This window comes from Haemaphysalis longicornis, unplaced genomic scaffold, assembly GCF_048455015.1.
Source record: "Haemaphysalis longicornis isolate Haplotype H1 unplaced genomic scaffold, Haemaphysalis longicornis Haplotype H1 scaffold_2, whole genome shotgun sequence".
NCBI lineage: Eukaryota > Metazoa > Arthropoda > Arachnida > Ixodida > Ixodidae > Haemaphysalis > Haemaphysalis longicornis.
Window position 1 is genome coordinate 94243400 of NW_027526295.1, and position 18535 is coordinate 94261934.

The window sequence follows — 18535 nt, forward strand, 5'->3', positions numbered from 1 at the left end:
ACTTTGCAAAAGCGCCGTTGCAAGATCCCCATAGCCGATAAACAAGCTGCCAGTAATGGCAGCCTGTTTATCGTTGTTTTTTAGCTTTATTGTGTTTCTTTATGTTTAGAGTAAGCGGAGGTTAAGCCCGTATGAATTGTGCGAAGTGCAACCCTGGGGGCCTTTTCCCCGTTTTTCTAGCGAGTACGCTCGCAAGTGACGGAGAGGCATTGGTAACGGGAGCAGTTGGCTAGGTAATTCATGGGATCAGGGCCCGAAATGAAAGAATTGAAAAGTGCGACGCCCTCCCTACCGAGGTTATATTGACCGATACTACGGATCACATGCCAATTAGTTACTTGTATACGTCTGTCGCCTCGGGGGCAACGTGCGTGTGGGAACAGCCAATCCGGCTTTCTTTCTATCTAGGCGCAGCCCCGGGAATTTGAAGGACATCGGTGAGAGAACGAAAGATTAATTTTTGCACGCAATTTGATTATCAATGTTTAAATGACGGACTACACATGGGATGAATCGAAGTATGTTGCTCAGTGCTGAGAGTTTCACAGTTGTTTCCCTCCACCACTCGCTCAGTTGTTTTCCGTCGTTTTCTTTCAATTGTTGGTCTTAAACGTCTGCTCGAGAAAGCCGCTTCGGCTTTTCCCGTAACATAGAGCGTTGGGTCATGCGACTATTTTTACGCGCGTTTACGATTGGTAGTTTTTGTGGCAGCGGTCTAATGCGGACGCGGGTTCGATTGCCTGCCGCGGTGGCCGCTGTTCTGATAGAGGAAAAACGCAAAAACGCCCGTGTGTGCGAGATCGCGGCACACGTTAAAGATCCCCAGGCGGCCAAAATTATTTTGGAGCCCTCCACTACGGCGCGCCTCTTCGGCTGCGTTGCGTGGGCGCGTTAAACGCTACAATCAGTGTTCCTGTTTTGGTGTAGTAAGTGTAACATTTGAAATTATATGCCTTGAATTACAGGGACTGTCATTCTAAGTAAATCAAAAGAAGTTAGCCTGGAACTTCAGAAAGGTCCGCGAGTATATTATCGCTGGAATCAACATGCAACAAAAGCGTGTGTGTACAAAACACATCGCGCAGTTTCGCCAATATAGCCAACTAAATAGATAGGTAGAGAGAAACTTTGTTAGTCACAGGATTATTGGGCGAATCAGCCACCTCGGTTAAGGCAGCCGCTGAGGGCTGTAACGATGCAGGCCGCCTGTTCCCTTTTTCTTTGAGATTCGCCGCAATAGCCAGCCACGCTCTGGGGTAATTGTGTCGTTGAAAGAATTTGGTTTAAAGCAGAGCAAGCTTTTTGGGTCGAACATAGAGCATTCTTTTCCCATTTCTCAGTAATGAGTTAGCTTTCCCTCTCCCATTGAAAAAAGCACGGCAAACACATTTCCCTCGTTTATTTTGCATGCCAGAAGGACGTACGTCCCCGCTCCTCCAGACACCTCGACAATCTTGTGCGTCGAACATACAGCATTCTTTTCCCATTTCTCAGTAATCAGTTAGCTTTCCCTCTCCCATTGAAAAAAGCACGGCAAACACATTTCCCTCGTTTATTTTGCATGCCAGAAGGACCTACATCCCCGCTCCTCCCGACACCTCGACAATTGCGCCCGTCATGTACGAGCTCTCGGGGCCGCACAGGAAAGCCGTCACATCAGCAATTTCGCGGGGTTGAGCTCCGCGGCCGAGCGGAATGCCCGCTGTTATGGCTCGGACCTGCTCGTCCGTGAGATTCGCCGAAAGCGGCGTGATGGTGTATCCCGGAAGCACGGCATTGCAGCGGATACCGCTGTCCGCGATGTCCAGGGCCACAGTCTTGGTTAGCCCTATGAGGCCGGCCTTGGAAGCGGTGTAGCTTGCCAGGCCCCTCATGCCGACCTTGCCCGTGATGCTGCCGATGTTAACGATGCTGCCCTCTTTCACTCCTGCCTCGAGCATCAGACGGATGCCGGTGCGACACATCAAGAATGGACCCTGCAACACAAAAACGATTGGATGAACAACCTTATTTATAATGTCCTGAGTCTATGCGGGGTTATTCACAGGCGAGCTAAGATGTTAGTGAGGGTTTTAGATCTGTACCACAGAACATCCACACAGGCGTGTATGATAGGGACGTGGCGCCCTGGTACCATTTGCGAACAATGCCAGGAATGTAGGCTCTGTCTGCGCATGCTTTGGTGACAAAGATTCCCCCTTGGTGAGGCAGGGACATCAAGTCAGGGAGGAAGCCGGGGAAGCAGCTTCTTGAAGATGCTCTTGGCATTTTAACAACGAAGCTGTTTGAGCTTGAGTTTCATCCGCGTCTCGCGTCCCTCAAAACTCGGCGAAGCAAATAGGAGAGAACAATGCTAGGCCAAGAACTATGGGGGCGGGGGGGGGGAAGTGACAAGGAGGCAAGACTACGACGAGCAAGTTTGGAGAGTGCGCGTTGCGACGCAGACGTTCGGGTAGGGAGCCGTGCAAGCCGTCGCTCAAAACTTGGCGCAGAAACGTGGAGAGAAAGAAAATGCCAGGCAATAATTGTGAGAAGTGGCGAGGGGGCAAGAAGCGGGCGAGCAAGTGGGAGAGAGAGAGAGCGCAAACATCTTTATTGAGTCCGGCAGCTGGGACGCAGCCTAGTCGTCGTGTCGGGCCGCCACTCGTCGTCAGCTCCCTACTCATGCATTGCCTCCAGTGGAGGCAGCAGTTTCGGGGCGCTGGCGTTCGAGGGCCCCCAACACCTGCTGGACGGCCGTATGTTGTATTTCGTAGTCCTTGTCTCTGGTCACACTTGCGAGGAGCGGCGGGAGCGTTTTGGCTGTATTGGCTTCACTGGGGTTTAGTCTACAGTCCCACAGAATGTGAGATGCTGTGGCTCTGTCCTTCTTACACAACACACACACGTCGCTTGGGAACACTTCTGGACAAATGTGTTTGGCTATCACCGGAGTCATTAGCGCATTAGTTTGTAGTTGTCTCTACACGACCGCTTCTCGTCTCGTCAGACGAGGGTGCGGTGGTGGGAAGGTCCGGCGGTTAGCTCGATACCACTCAAGGATGTCCCTATAGGGTGGAAGGGTGTGCCAAAAAGGTTGTCTGCACATTAGGGCTGGCGTAAGCTCTGACGTGAAGGTGTTGTCCTAGTAGAGAGAGATGGCGTGCTCTCGGTGGCATCAGTGTCAGATCTTCCAATAAGGTGGGCCAAGCTAAGAAAATTTATGTTGGAGCCAGTGAAGGCCACCAGTGCCGCTCTCTCATTATTCGCGTATCACTTACGGAGTTGGCGGAATTTTTTTCGCAGTTGTCGCATTTCTGGTATCAAGCTAAAGGTTCAAGTGAGCTGCGGTCGATAGTGGGCGCTCTAGCTATGCGAGGAGTTCAACAAATGCCCTCGCGAGCAGCGTTGTGTACTTGTGGGTTCCCAGTCGCTCCTGCTGTGTGAAAAACTGTCCACGCCAGTCGGATATGTACGTCGTTTCGCGGAAGGATTGAATTGTTGTTATAACGTGGTTGGAGGTTACATTATGGGTGTAAGCCTTGTTACGTTCCTTGGGGGAAACTTGCGAATCAGCAGCGATATAATAATGCGGATGTTCTGGTTACTGGTGTGTCTGACTTAGTTGGAGGGCAATAAGTAAGCCGAAGGGCTGGACTGAGTTAGTAATCGGACACCGCGGAATCTCAGACCATGATACTTTCTGGTTATGTAAGAAAGGCCAAGTGTCTTCGGTGATGGAGTGAGTTTCTGAGAATTTGAGTGCATAGAATGCATACACTTCGGATTTATGGCATTTTTAACAGAGCGTGATTGTGGTCCATGGCATTGTCAGGAGTACAATAATTAGCGAGACGACAATGTCTGCTCTTGTGAGACACCATGAGATCACCAAGGCATGGAACAGTGGAAAGTAAACCGTAACATGTTCTTCCTCGTCATGAGAAGCAGTGTCTCTTCTGATAAGCGGTATCTCGACACCTTTCCTTACAAGCAACAACCACTTGACAGCGTGAGTTGAGACCCACGTAAGGGGTTATGCACGCCTGAATTCACTGATCACGTTTGGAAATAACTTATGTGAGCACAAGATGTTTCAGAAACGAAATTATCCTTGAATACATTCCTCTCAACTAAAAATTACGTCTCAAAAAATTTCGTCCTTTTATATTTTTTTGTTGTTTGAAAGAAGCCAAAGACCGACATTTTTGGAGCACATGGCCGCTAGTGCATATGAAATGCAGCATTTTATGGAGAAAAAAATTGCAAAGGATTCCTAAGAAACCCCACAAATAATTCGAACGGAGCATTTCTCTATACACCACGCTTTCCCTACCACGAATTTCGCAGAAGGGTCGCAACACATTGGTTTTTTTAATGTTAACTTGAATACCAGCGGCAGCATCACCTCAGTTCTTTTCCATTTCGAAAGAGTTAGCTTCTCCTCGGTTTCCTCGAGCGTTGACTGGTGAGGGGTCTATTGAAGAAAAATGTTATGTCGTCACGTAAAGGGGTCGAGGAAAACATTGAACATTCAATCGTCGTAATTGCGCCATTGCCACCGTTTCGGCCATTTCGACGTTAGGGTCTTTAAACAAAGTTCGTTCTAGTGGGCCAGAATGAGTTTAGTTGTCGCTATCATTAAATATCGACAAAATAAGAAAACACTAAAAGGAACGATTGAGCAAAAACCCCTGCCATGAATTTTGTACCCATATTGTTTTGGTCTTGTAGACGGACAAACAAAGAAGTGCTCGCTTCAACATTTTTAAGATGGTGGCCTTAACTAGCAACAAATTAATTACGCCTCATTATCCACCGAGGGCAACATAAGTCTGACGCTCGTTTTACCTTGCTTCACACTTTCGAAGGGATTGATTTGTGAAGTCTTATGGATTGTAGGCTCTGCACTTATGGGCGACCTATTTACCAGAAATAATTTTCAGGAGGCGGCAAATGAATACTGGTCGTTGTTATTTCAGACCAGTCAACTGCATAAGGTTTGATGCGAGCTACAAATAGAAGCAATCGAGCCGATGTAACACTAATAGAGGGAGTATCATGGAACTAGGTTACGCCACGGCACATTGGGCACCATCTAGCGCAGTAGCCTCCGGAATTCGCCGTGTCGCACTGTTATAAAAAGCACTGAAATAAATAGCAGAGTTCTGAACACCAACGACTAAAGAGCCCCCCCCCCCCCCCCCCCAAAAAAAAAGGAGAGTGAAAAACAGGGCTCTACCGAAAAATATGCGTTAGAGCCCGGAGAATATAACCCAACGTACGCATGCAACTATTTGTCGAAATGCATGAAGGGAGCAAAAAAGACACTAATAGGAGCAAAAAGGACACCAACACACTGTGCCTTTCTGTGGTAGCATGTCACGCCGCTCTCCCTTTACAAGGGAGATTACATCTTGCGATGTCGCTCGCCCCTCCTTCTAATGCATAGTGTTGAAGGGCTTTCGCAATGTAAGCCATAATTGTTTCTGAAGTGGCACGGGACAGTAGTTCCACTCTTCGGGCGCTTGCGTTCCTCATCATTAAGGCTTGTAGCAACCTTTGTTACTCAATGGTTAAGGTGTCGTAGCGCATAATACGAGGATGCAGTTTCAATCTTGGCCAAGAAAGCTGTTTGAAGATTGAGCCGAAGAAACAGAACCCACTGGTGTGTCACTATTTCGATGCAGGATAAACATCTTCAGGTGGTCCAAACTAATCTGTAGGACTTCCCAACGCCATGCACTGATACCGTTGGTGCTTGAATATGCAACTTCATTTCTGTTCACTGATACGGTCCTTCGTAAAGTCAAAAACGTCGTGAATGTGGGTCTCTTCAATCATGGGCAGCTTTGGTATGGGGTGCCTGGCGCTATGCTATTTTGGAAGACGTCATTTTACTCATACCCTGCCTTGCCGCGATTTAGTTCTCTACGTGCGACATTTGACGCATCCTGTTTGTGCAAGCTTAGTTCATAACGCGCTCGGGACTCACCTTGAGGTTGACATCCATGATGCGGTCGAAGTCCGCCTCGGTCGCTTGAGATATTGGGGTGAAGGGTGCACCCGTCCCTGCGCAGTTGACTATTATCGTGGCGGGAACACCACCGTTCACTTCCTGGATGAACTCGAACAGGTGCTCGACAGAAGCTGACTGACCCACGTCCAAGTGCACAGCCCTGTGGTCGACTTCACCTGAAAACCACGTATTTTTTCGGTTAGAATAAAAGGAGTTATACCCCTGTCACACCGGAACTTTCAATTGCGATTGAGTCGATCCGGAACGAGCTCAATCCGGATCGTGCGCTGCTGCACGGCAGTTTCAATCGCGATCGAGCTTGATCTCACTCGAACTCAATCCTAATTTCTCAAGCGCGATCAGGCGAAAGCGGTGATACTCTCGTCCCCACTCAGTAATGGCACAGAAGGTGACAATTTCAACTGATGCCACAAATTATATGGAATAATTTTACTCAAATAAGCGTGATGTAACATTTCTGTAGTTCCTGATAACTACGACTGCGCAGAGTTATCAAGCACCGTCCGCGAAGTACATTTTTAGCACCATCTGGCGTACGTTGGTGCAACGGGTGCAACTTCCCGATCGGGATCGAAACGTGCCGTGTATCAGCGGCGGTGCGTTGAGCGTGCTCGAAAAGTCAATCACGCTTCGCTTAAATACGGATTGAAAGTGCCCGTATCACAGGGGTATTATGTGCGGGTGACCACAGTGGAAGTTTCAACGTTAAAGGGGCAACATAGCGCCGTATTAATGTAATAAATTGATTCACAGAGCAATGTTTTACTTTAAAGGGTAGCCAATATAAGAGGTTCTTGTCTTCGGGAATCCGGGGCAGTTACGGTGGTTCCACCATAAAAAGCCACAGGTGTTGTCTTGCGGATGATGAATCAAGCACATGATATGCCAGGCAATGGCATTGACAGAAGACATCTGAATATTTTGACGATAATGCCCGTTTACGTACAGTGCTGTAGTTTTAGCGGCGTCAATTTATGACACAATTATGCGGGTTTTGCGGGGTTGTGTGTAGGGAGTGGTCTAACATATTATCGGAGCTCACTCCTCTACCGCAGCACTTCATGCCCGATATAGTATTTCCTATCACTGTGAAGCTGGTGGCCTAGCACCTTTCCAATTTAAAGAATGATACCTTAGCAGTTTTGCAACCCCAGGAGAAGCCGCAAACTTAAAGCCAATGAAAGCAGAACAGGGGTATTGGATTTAGGGCTGCAGTTGGAAACAAGTCCATGTAAAATCGGATAACCTCGAAGCGTCCACTTCTCCTCGCTGCGTTTCAGCTGTGCAGCACTACAATATATAATTGTCGGCTTACTCTAGTTTATCGAATTCAAAGCGCGCGCATTCACTATAACAAGTGTTATTTGCTTCGACAGCCCATATCAAATTCCGGACATGGTCTCTATTTTACCGTTGCACAGAGGGTCGATTACGAAGCAGAAATTTCGGGTAGAAATCCGAAAAACATTGTTTAAGGAACACTTTTTTGGGCGCAAGGTGAAACTATACAGTTAGGATGTCATTGATTTTACACACGCCAACACATAGCGCGCATTGTCGGATGTATTGTAGTAATTATAAGTATTTACTTTATGAACGCCCAAAGAGCCCGCAATGTGGGAAATATTGGAGTAATTATCAGTACAAATGTCAATGCTAATTAAATAATACACCCCTCCATCTGAGGACGACGATGGTTGAACGCGAAGCTTTCTCGTAATGAATTGCTTGGTTGCCGACGGAATTTGGAATTAGACTCACAGGCGGTTTAGATTTTGGATCGTTAAGCTTTGACTTTGACTCGCACGTAGTTTGGACTTTTGGTTGGAGTGGCTTTGGCCGCGACCCTTCACAATTTCATTTAGCACTAGGAAAGCTTGGTGTGCAACAATTGTGTTAGACAGCGGGATGCATACTTTTTTCTAATTTTGCTCGACCATGCACCCCTTCGCCGAATTCAAACTGCTTTTACCATGTCAGAATGGCCCCATTAGAAAGAAGAGGGAGAGACCGAGAGAGAAAACATTTTAATAAGCTAAATATGACAGTGGAACCCTAGTATGGGAATATATGCGTTGTCCTTCAGATGACTTAGCTCGTGTCACAACGAGAGTCTGGTCTTCCAGTTCACAGCTGGTCAACAGTGACTCCTGCAACTCAGGAAAGGAACGTGCCATCAGATAGACGTCGGCTTCTACATTAATAAATAATGTGAAAACTAGCACGCATGCAATACTCCAATGTTGTTCGAGCTTGTCATTAGTTTTTTGGCAGAGTAGCAAATATCCTAAACTCCCGAACAATACTTATAAGGAGTTTTCAGTTACGTCGTGGCGTGACAGTGACTGTACGTATAGCTTTGAAACTTAAATTGACAGGTAGTGCTACTTTAGGGGTATGTAAAGACGTTTGTGCACCATAGCCGAACTGACTGGCAATGCTCTTCTCAACACTCGCCGTACCGTCACGGAAGGTGTGTCTGTCAGAGCCGCTTATATATCACGGAATTAAGATTGCGCACCGCATATATATGGGACGTTATTCGAGACGTTGACTAACAGTAACTCCTATCTACTCCAGGCTGTGCACACCTCTGGGCTACTCATTCAATGATGTACGTCAATAGGAGGAGAATAGTTTTGGTGTATTTATCTAATATAAAGCCAAGAAGAAAAACAATATGTCCAGCCTATGCTGAAGCAGAGAGTCCAAATACGTGTGCCGCATCACCTAAAGGAACTAAGGACGGTTTCAAAAATAACTTCAAAGCGCTGGAGAGGGGAGGTTCAATGTTCCCCAGGCGCATTGTTGGGTATTTCTAGAAATCCGATATTGCCAAGCCATCTCAAGTGCTGTCCTTTAATGAGCATATTCAAAGAACGTTGTTCGTTTAATTGGCCGGGGTTTGCCTTATGACGGTACCATCCGCTTTAATGGCGAAAAATCAAATTTGGCGCAGTTTTTTTTTAGTTTGTGTTGACTTGTATGACTACCGAAAGCCGATCGCAAGGTTTGTTTACTTTCTGTGTTCTTGGGGCCCTATTCTCGACTGCGTAAATTCATAGTGAAATCGCCATGTTTTTTGCTTAAGCACAACGTAAGGAATCAGGGACGTAATGCACGTTTACCTATGACGACCTGCAGTGTAACTTGACGCTCTAATCATAAAAAATTTCAACCAAGGTATGAGATATTGCAAGTAAAAGATATAAAAACACTTGGCATGTATTATAAAAGTAAGACCGAGAGCTGAGCCTGGCAAAAGAAACACATTTTTGCAGGTCAAAATTGGCGTCACAACCAGAAGGCGTTCGAGTAACGTTGATCCAAAAGCGAGCGAAGGGGGATGTTGAGCTAAAGAATATCACCCACTCTTTTTTGGCGTACCTATTTATTTCTTCCAATCGCGCTTAGTAAACTGGTTGAGCTCTCTGCTTCAATGCAAGCTTTGTTGCGTTATCACCTTCCCGGCCGCCACTGCCACCAGGCTATCGTCTGCTGCTATGTTACAAATTTGTGGAGTGATTACACAAAAAAGTGCCGGGACCATTGGTTGTATGACGCTTAAGGGTAGCGAAGCGCTACGCCTGATAACCGTGGAGCGCACCGATGTCGCCAATATATTCATTTCTGAAGCTTGACTTCAATCAGCGCAGAAATTATTAAAACAGTCAGTTTTCTTTGTTTTTTTCTCTTGACCTCTATCACCTGACCCAGCAGTTTACTAGGAGGAGTGTGCACAAATGCCATGCATTGGGTTCTCTTTGCCATGGAGAGGCTTGTATTGCCCTCTTATGCTGCTGTTACGGCAAACAAATAATTTCTATTTTATTGCCAAACATAAAAGCAAACTACGGGTCGTTATTTGCATGCTCTGTTATCGCTGACTTGGAAACAGTTTTGATCAAAACTATTATTTCGTTCTGTACAAACCATGATCTAAACTACGCGTCATGCGACACAGCGCCTGCTGCATACTCACGGGATTTCACGGCGCCGAAGGTCGGTGAAATTATTTGCCCTACTTCACGGCGACAGCAGCCGCCATTATCAAGCTGTTACATAATATTTCGTCACTTTTACGCAGGCTGAAGTTACCAAAGTGCGACGTAATCGTTCCCGCGAGCTGTTGAAAATACGTCATGCTTTCTCATCCAATCACAGAGAGCGCGTGACGTACAAGCCGTATTGTTGAATAGCAAAGACAGGCGTACGTTGTCATGTCCGCTGCCTTTAGTCTAGTTTTTCATTTCTGGCCAAGAATTATGCGCCTTCAGTAAAGAGAAATAAGGCAAACTTTGGAACTGGTGCTCGTAAACATCATGACGAGTCGAAATGACCAAAGCACACTCAACCACTTTGTCAACCGGAAACACGTGACCAAACTTAAAGCCAATCAGACAAGACGTCCGGCAAATTCACAGTTCACTGTCAAATTGTGCATTCGAGAATAGGGCCCTTGCACTGCTTTCTGACAATCGTTTCGAGCTCCCCCCGACAAAGAATAAAGAAACGAGCGCAGTCTTCCAGGTCGCTGATTTTCAAGCAGAACGTATTAGGCTATGCTCAGACTACCGATGAAAGAGCCATATCGTGATCTACGAACGTAAAAAACGGTCTGTCATGCAGTTCGGTTGGCTGAGACGTGAAATGACCTCATTCTTTGAAGTTATTACGACAGTTGCGGCAACAGTCTGAACTCGGCCTTATTGGGACTCGTTTTTATCAGGGACGCCGGTAGCTACCGTGTCCGAATCACTGATACGACACCGTACGTGCATATCGTCGTTTATGGCCATACTGGCAGATTAACCGAAGTGCATCGGTTCGGGTGACACAGGATATCAACTTATTTTCTCTTAAATCTATTGCCCCAGCCTCCTATGAACTTTGCACACGTCTATTAAAAGAAAAGACGAGTCCGCTCGAGTTTTCGTTTTACTCCCGGATGAAAGCTCATTTTCGTAGTATGTACGAGAGTGGGTGTTTTCTAATGCGCATCCTGCATCTTTCGCAAATGCTCTTCGTTTCATCTTCGTCCAAAAGCAAGATGCCCTTCACCGTTTGGCTTTGTAAATCAAGAATCCTGCTAACACCACTGAAAGCTTGTTTCTAATGTGGCATATCCTAGCAAAAGCGCGTTGCCAGACATCGACGTCAAACAGCCCTCGTCAGCAGATTGCGCAGTGCAAAATTTAAACTACTGCGACCATAGTGTTCAATGTGCATAGCCACAAAGTGACGTATATTAGTAAGCGAATTTCTCTACTGCGAAAGCCTGCGCTACCGCCGTTGGACAAAAATGCGGCCTCGGGGCACGCCCACAAAACGCTGGAGAAAAATTGTCGCGGGCTAAATAATTATTGAGATTCTAAATAAGACTCGCAGTGATGCCAAATTTTCAAGGAATCTTCTGTGAGTAGAGTATAGTAAATAAGGTGAGCAGACAACTTGACAATATTATGTCTGGGTATCGAACCTCGGGTTTGGGTATCGCGTAAGGCACGCATGACCAAAACAATGGCATACCCAATATGCTGGCAGGCTAAAAATGTACCAAGTGGATGCTTCGGGGTATTGGACTTAGAAAAGCGTCTTTTATACATGTACTGAGCTATACAGTAATAGTTTGTGCATTCTAGTTGCAGAAGTAGCAAGTAAAGGAGCACCAAAGCACGGTTCCGCTAAAAGCCTCATGTGTGGAACTAACAAAGTAGATTGGCCCAGCCTCTCGGTCATACTAGCAGAGAATACAGGAAAGAGAAGCACCGGGGAAGGATGATGATCAAATGAGTGGACCTGATTGCGGCACTGAACATGAGTCGTTGAAGCCGATAGTGAGAACACTGCAGAATAATGTGATGCACTGAATGGAAGAAACACAGAAACACCGATCCTCGAAACAGTGGCAGCAAACGAAGGTCTCCAGTGGCCTAACCTTGCTGTAGTATAATGCATGTCACAACAAGAAAAAGAAAATTTTCAATAACTTTTTTTCGTGGAAAAGTTTTAAAATCACCTTACACCTTCATCGCCCTGAAGATTTGCCGTTTCCTAGAAGCGCATGCTCCAGTAAGCTGTGGTACAAGGCCAAAACCGTTCAATAGGCGCGTTGAAGTCGCGTAATCTATACTTTGTAGCGTCACGAGCTTAAAAAAAGGGAAATTGCTATGTCACGTGGGCAATAGATAGTAAACTGGTAAAAGTTTCGTCGTAGCTCCGCAGACAGAGAGCGACAGAAGAAAAGATAACTACACTGCGCCTGAAGAGGTGGGTGACGACAGCCGGGCTGGTATCTTCTGCTGAGGTGGAGCTGCGTTCGCACCGCTGCGATCTAGTTGCTACGGAGAAGTGCAGTGCAACCACGCCTCGGCGTCTACAGGCCCACAACTAGGACTGTCGCACTGGCGGCTTATGTTACCCCTGACTGCTTGCACGCGTTGCAGAATGGAGTGTCCAGTGAGTGCAGGAGTGAATAGGCGGCACCCGCCGCGGTGGCTCAGTGGCTAAGGCATTGTGCTGCTTTGCACGAGGACGCAGTTTCGATTCCCGGCCTTGGCGTCCGCTTTCCTGATGGAGGCGAAAAGCAAAAACGCCCGTGTGCACGAGATTTCAGCGCACGTTAAATATCCCCGGGTGGTCAAAATTAATCCGGAGCCCTCCACTACGGCGCGCCGCATACCATGCGTCACGTCGGCTCGTTAACTCCCACAATCAATCAATCAAGGAAGTAGGTGGTAGATAAGGGTGGATTAAGAATGATGGCGGCAAAATTTCGGTACTGGTGAACACAACAGGAGTGAAACGCAGTCAATGCCGCGCTAAACCGAGTAAATGTCAGCGCTGACACGGCTAAAATACAAAGCCCGGTTGTCATTTTGTCGCAGGGGCGCGCAAGGAAATCCGTTTTTCGGGCTTCTAAAGCAAGCTTGTGCTTTTATAAATCCTTTCTTGCTCTTTCAATCCCCCATTTCCATTTGCCCATGTGTAGGATAGCCAACCGGACTCTAGTCTGGTTCACCTCCCTGCCTTTCCTGTACTGATGTGCCCTCCATTTCTACTTTCAACCGTGCGGCCCTCACGCGGGCGCTCCCGCACGAGAGAGCGAAAGACAGAGAGAGACAGAGAGAGGGGGAGGGGAAGAAGGCACTTTATTAGAGAAAAAGAAAGCGGTCTGCAGGCATGTTGTCGCCCACATGCGAGCATGCAAAATTTAGTTCCCCTGTAGGTGTGAAGGTGTGACGTAAAAAATACAAATCTTTCTACATGGTGATATATTAGTCATATCTTGTCTGAGCAACACCTATTTCGTGAAAGTAGTCAAATATTGCATCTATCACCTTTCGCTGCGACGAGGGAGATGGCCCCGTTTCAAGAAGTGTTTTTATTGTTAGACAACTGCAGTTAAGGCACTCGATATTTTGTGCGAGGTCATTTCTTCCATGGTTGGATGAAGGGCACTCCAGTAAGATGAGCTTGTGTTTCAGGCGATCAACAGTTGTCACAGTAAGGGTTTGCTGTTTGGCTAAGGTAGGAGTTAGTGAGCGTCGTGTTGAGCCGCAAACTACGATAGATCGCCTTCATAGTAGGTGGAATTCGCGCCAGCACCCTCATTATCAGACCGGTTCATGACGTCGTGGGATACATGCTCGTGCAGGCTCGACCAGCTGCTGCGTCGTAGTGTTTGTAGCACTGCCTTCGAATGTGTGAGGGTAACCCACTGTGCTTGGCGGCTGTCCGAGAATGTACCGGAGCGCATGGTTGATGGCATAAAGCTCGGTTGATATAGATCATGTTGCGCGCTCTGGACGATATGACACCGTTTGGCAGGCTGAAGAAACGAATATAACAAAGGAACGTTTGCAAGGCGTCGATAAGCCGTCAGCAAAGATTTCAGTGATACCCCAGTATCGGCTTCCGATATGGGCAAGCGCAAATGAAAGGAGGCAAATTTGAGGCATAATCTTCTTTGAGTTGAGTCCAGGTATGGTAAGTTTGAAGCCCAGGGTTAATAACGCCCATTTCAGAAATACAACAAATAAAGTTATCCTGAAGTCCCCCCCCCCCCCCCAACAATGTTCAGTTCAATGGTCTTTGTATAATTTATTTATTGTGGTATGTCCTTATATGCTACGGCAATATCGTGTAGATGAGACAAAAAGATCTTCAAACAAAAATGATTTGTGCACTTCAAACAAAAGTGCACAAAAAATGATAAAGAAAATCACATACAATATGTTTAAGCGCCCTCTGGCTATTACACAGCCGGAGGCGACGACGCCAACAGGTAAGGGGTGTTCGTGATGGCGTAAGTGCCAGGGCCTATATTTTTGCCTCCTACAGTAGTCCTCTCTTTTATTATATTATTTCATTCCCTCGGCAGAAAGACAATTTTATACCTCTTGGCTGCGTGACTGAGTTCAGGTTTCGTCATACTTTCGCCTCGGTTAAGCGTTTATATGGTCGCCCTAATGGCGCGTAATTATTATACGGAGCGGCGACAGCAGGGTGCATTGCTCGATCATGCCCTTGGAAACGAAGCTGAAAGCACTAGTGTGCCCGCTGGGGTCCAGCAGAATCCGTTTCGCTGATCAAGGTCATGGTTACTGGCGGTGTTCATAAAATTTCGAAGCGCAGTTGTTTGCGTCCTAAAACCAACGAGGTTAAAAAAAAAGTTTTAACCTCCTTGCCTAAAACACAGCTCGAACGAAGAAAACCAATATACCGTATTTACCCGCCTAATGATCGCACCCGCATAATGATCGCTCCCCTCAAGTATGTTGTCCAAGTTCGATTTTTTCTTTATTTCACGCGCAATGAAGGCACCTGGAACTAGCCACAGAAATATTTCGTATGTGTGCTAAGTCTAGCTGATGATGGTCGTGCGTACCTCTGTTTCCTTCCCTTTCAAAGAGGACGCGGATACGTTATTGCGACAGACCTGCCGATGTTAGCGATATCGGCAATCATGCGTTCAATTTTGATGAGGAAGAAACTCTCACTAAATACAGATAATATACTCACAATACAAAGAAAAAAAAATGCGCGCAGGTTGCTGATTCGGCCGCCACGTCTGTTTTGATGTTCCGCACTGTAACAGGGGCAGCCTGTTGTCATCCCGCTGCAAACTTGTAGCGGCGTGTTCGGTAATTCATGAAAACGGGGAATTTTGCGTCACTTTGTAAAACGGCTGGCGGTGGTGTGCGGAGTTGTCTTTTTATTTATTATTTTCATTACGTTCATGAGAACTATCGTAAAAAAACTTACCCACAATGTTTTGAAAAAATTTACCCCGCGTAATGAACGCACCCCTGAATTTACATCAACTTTTTTTAAAAAAGAAGTGCGATCATTACGCGAGTAAATACGGTAGTTCTTAGCCAGCGAAAACCCTTCATACCCTTCATGAGACGACGATTCGCGACCCGTAATTGAAACCCCCAGAAATCATAAGGTCTGTGAGTTCTAGAAAGCTGATTGATTGATTTTGGGGGTTTAGTGCGCCGAAGCTACAACTGGGATACGAGGCGAGCCGCAGCGGAGGGCTTCGGATAAATTTGGGCTACCGGGGATCGTTAACGTGCGCCGAAATCCTGACACAGGGGTATTTTGGCTGTTTTTTTAGCAGTGAAGATTCTACATGCGTGCCAGCTCGTTAAATCAAACGTTGGTACTTCGAAATGTCCGAGAATTCTAACCGCCTGCCTTTGTAACGCATGGGGCCGGGGGATCAGTGTGCTTTCTATTTAAAGTTCTCCACCACCACCCACGGCAATAGTCTATATTTAAAGTCGCATGTTCGCCTTCACTGCATTGTTGCGAAATTGAAAAGATGGAAATATTTGAACTAGAAGATGGGAGAAATAGTTTTATCAAAAAGAAAAGAAAGGCAGTGCCATGTCCGATACCGAACAGAATGATTTGTCCGTACGCGGAGCGTGCCTAGCGGCGATGATAAGGCTTCAACGGCTCTTGAGTGAGCTTCATCGCGAGGGGTTTATCGGAAGTTATTTCAGCTCGCATGACTAAGGCCCTTGAAGGCGTCGGCTCTGTTAATTATGTTGTTGTAGATATGAGGCCGTCGGTGCCCTTACAAAGGACATTTGCGCAGAAGTGTTTCCTAAGAATGTTTTATGAGACTGGGCGAACGATATAAATGACGGGGAAGAGGGAACGCTAGTGGAACCTTTACTGTCCTTGTCATGCATTCAATTCAATATGGCCCGTTCTTTCGTTAATTTTAGATTCCTGTGATAACTGCAGGTGTTAGCCATAAAAAATATCTTCGCTTCTATTGTCAGGAGCATCACGTTAAAGCAGAAAATCCTTGATGCGCCAACTTGTATTTTGGAAGGCTGTAGTCGAAATGTCCTTCTTGTTCAGATTTGTTTAGTACAAGCTTCGTTTTATTTCATCTCGTTTTGTTTCCTTTGAAATTCTAATTATGCAGCTTTTATGTCAGGTGAACGTAAACAAGAAACAGTGTGCAATGCTGTTTTCCATAATTGTCCACCCGCCAACAAAATACAGAATACCCGACATGCTGGCTCAGCGGGTATGGCGTAATGCTGCCAGCCCCGAGAGGCGGGTTCAATGATCAATCTTAGTCACAGTGGCTGCTGTTCATATGGAGGCGCAAAGCGAAGACGGCGCGCGTTTAGTATACCCCAGTGGTCAAAATATTTCCGGACCCCTCCACTACGGCGCGCCTGATAGTTCAGGCGTATCTTCGGCGCATTAAACCCCACAATCAACGAGTGCACAGATAATAGCTGTGTAAAGTATCAGCTTGAACAGGCAGCCAAAGATGAGTGCAGGAGAATCACCTTGAGCATGCAAATTCATAAAGTTCCGACCACCCAAATGCTGCGCTACTCAGACACACTTCCCAATCTTGTAAACCACGCTTCTTTTGTGGTGAAAACCACCATCACAGTAACATTTACTGTACGAAATGTGGAATTTTGTGGGGCACAATTACTTTTCAAAGCCATGTTTTTAAGATTTGCCCTCGGCTAGACCCTAAGGCTCGTGGACCTACCTGGAAGTGTCTTGAGAACCGCTTCCGCCAAATCCAGCTTTATGTCGGCGACGATTACCCTCGCTCCTTTCTCTGCCAAGACTTGACAAATGGCTCCGCCAATGCCGCCTCCCCCGCCGGTCACCACGGCAAGACGTCCGGACAGCGAGGGCTTTTTCTCGGACGACATTTTCAAACAGCGAAGAAGCTACGCTTCCTTCGGCTAAGTTTCTTACGGTCTTTTCGCTCTCGGCTCGAACGCACAACTGCCCCTTGCTGTGGGTTTCGTATCGCTACGATAAGACGCCGCGCGCGCGCTTTTCTTGCTTTATTACAAGCCCTTCGAAGACACACACCCCCTTTCTCTACCTGTCTTTAGCCAGGGGACCCTCCTCTCCCCTCGTTGCCGTCGAGGCGCCGTCTCCGCCGCGGCCGGACGTGTCGGCATGGAGTGCGCGTGCTGGCCAGTTGCCATCTTTGCATTTTTATTGCGTTTTCTGAATATTACGTACCCGCCACGGTGTCTTAGTGGCTAAGGCGTGGTGCTACTGAGCACGAGGAAGCGGGCACGATTCCCGGCCACGGCGGCCGCTTTTCTGTTGGAGGCGAAAAGCGAAAATGCCCGGGTGTACGAGATTTCAGCGCACGTTAAAAATCCTCAGGTGGTCAGAATAATTCCGGAGCCCTCGACCACGGCGTGCCTCATCGCCTGCGTTCCGTCAGCGAGTTAAACCATACAATATCAATCAACTTGAAAAAGCACTTAATAGATATCTGACAAAAACATTTGCCCCGTATCGTCTTGTTTAACGGCAAATCACGTCAAAAGGTGATAGCCTCGTAATTGCCTCTTCTGTTTCCCCAACTTACAATCACGCATCAGCCTTTCCCCCTATCGCGCATTAAAAAAACGAAAGCAATGGAACTTCTTTTGATTAATATTCCCGTGTTCGCACGGCTCCGGCGAAATACGTTGGCGCAGCGCGTATCTTTAAGTTTTGTTTCTTGTTTTGCCTAAAATGCATAATATCGAGTTCTGTTATTTTTATGTTTCCTTCTATCTCGATTTTCCGCGTCATGCTTAAGCTTATTTTTTTATTTGCCTCCGGGAAAAGTAACCTAACGCATTTTTATTCAAGGGACGGGTGCTTTCGCTTACATTTTCCTCAAATGTTCTTTCTATGTGTTTGCGGGAAATCTTGACGGATATGGCCGGAGCCAAAAGTTTAGTAATTTTAAACTTCCATGTCTATAGATAGTTTACAGTCAAATATTATTTAACTTCAGTCTGGCCAGACAGACAAACATGCGGGCGGGCGGGCGGGCAGACAGACATGTGGGCGGGCGGGCAGGCGGGCGGAAGGGTAGACCAAACATCTCGAATTCAGGTAGCGCCAGAAAGACTGTCGCCTTTAAAAGACACCAAAGTACTAGTTCAAACACGAACCAACGTATTATGTTCCAGTACTTCCAGCCTGCAAAAACAAAGTATGTTT

At 46.7% G+C, this 18535-nt stretch overlaps 1 protein-coding gene across 1 annotated transcript; it reads right to left on the minus strand.

Moving 5' to 3' along the window:
* Nucleotides 1–1384: 1384 nt before the first annotated feature.
* On the minus strand, nucleotides 1385–17331 carry LOC144169040 ((3R)-3-hydroxyacyl-CoA dehydrogenase-like). The gene is made up of 3 exons (XM_077698036.1): nucleotides 17061–17331; nucleotides 5975–6174; nucleotides 1385–1976 (listed from the first exon to the last, which is right to left on the minus strand). The coding sequence occupies exons 1-3, from the start codon at nucleotides 17227–17229 to the stop codon at nucleotides 1575–1577; spliced, it is 771 nt and encodes a 256-aa protein (XP_077554162.1). The 5' UTR covers nucleotides 17230–17331; the 3' UTR covers nucleotides 1385–1574.
* Between the last annotated feature and the right edge of the window lie 1204 nt (nucleotides 17332–18535).

Excerpts from the sequence above, each read along its gene's own strand:
- LOC144169040 (XM_077698036.1), bottom strand. The coding sequence starts at position 17,229 with ATGTCGTCCGAGAAAAAGCCCTCGCTGTCCGGACGTCTTGCCGTGGTG. Across the intron at positions 6,175-17,060 it reads GGTTCTCAAGACACTTCCAG|GTGAAGTCGACCACAGGGCT; the intron begins GTAGGTCCACGA and ends CGTGGTTTTCAG. Across the intron at positions 1,977-5,974 it reads TCATGGATGTCAACCTCAAG|GGTCCATTCTTGATGTGTCG; the intron begins GTGAGTCCCGAG and ends TTTGTGTTGCAG.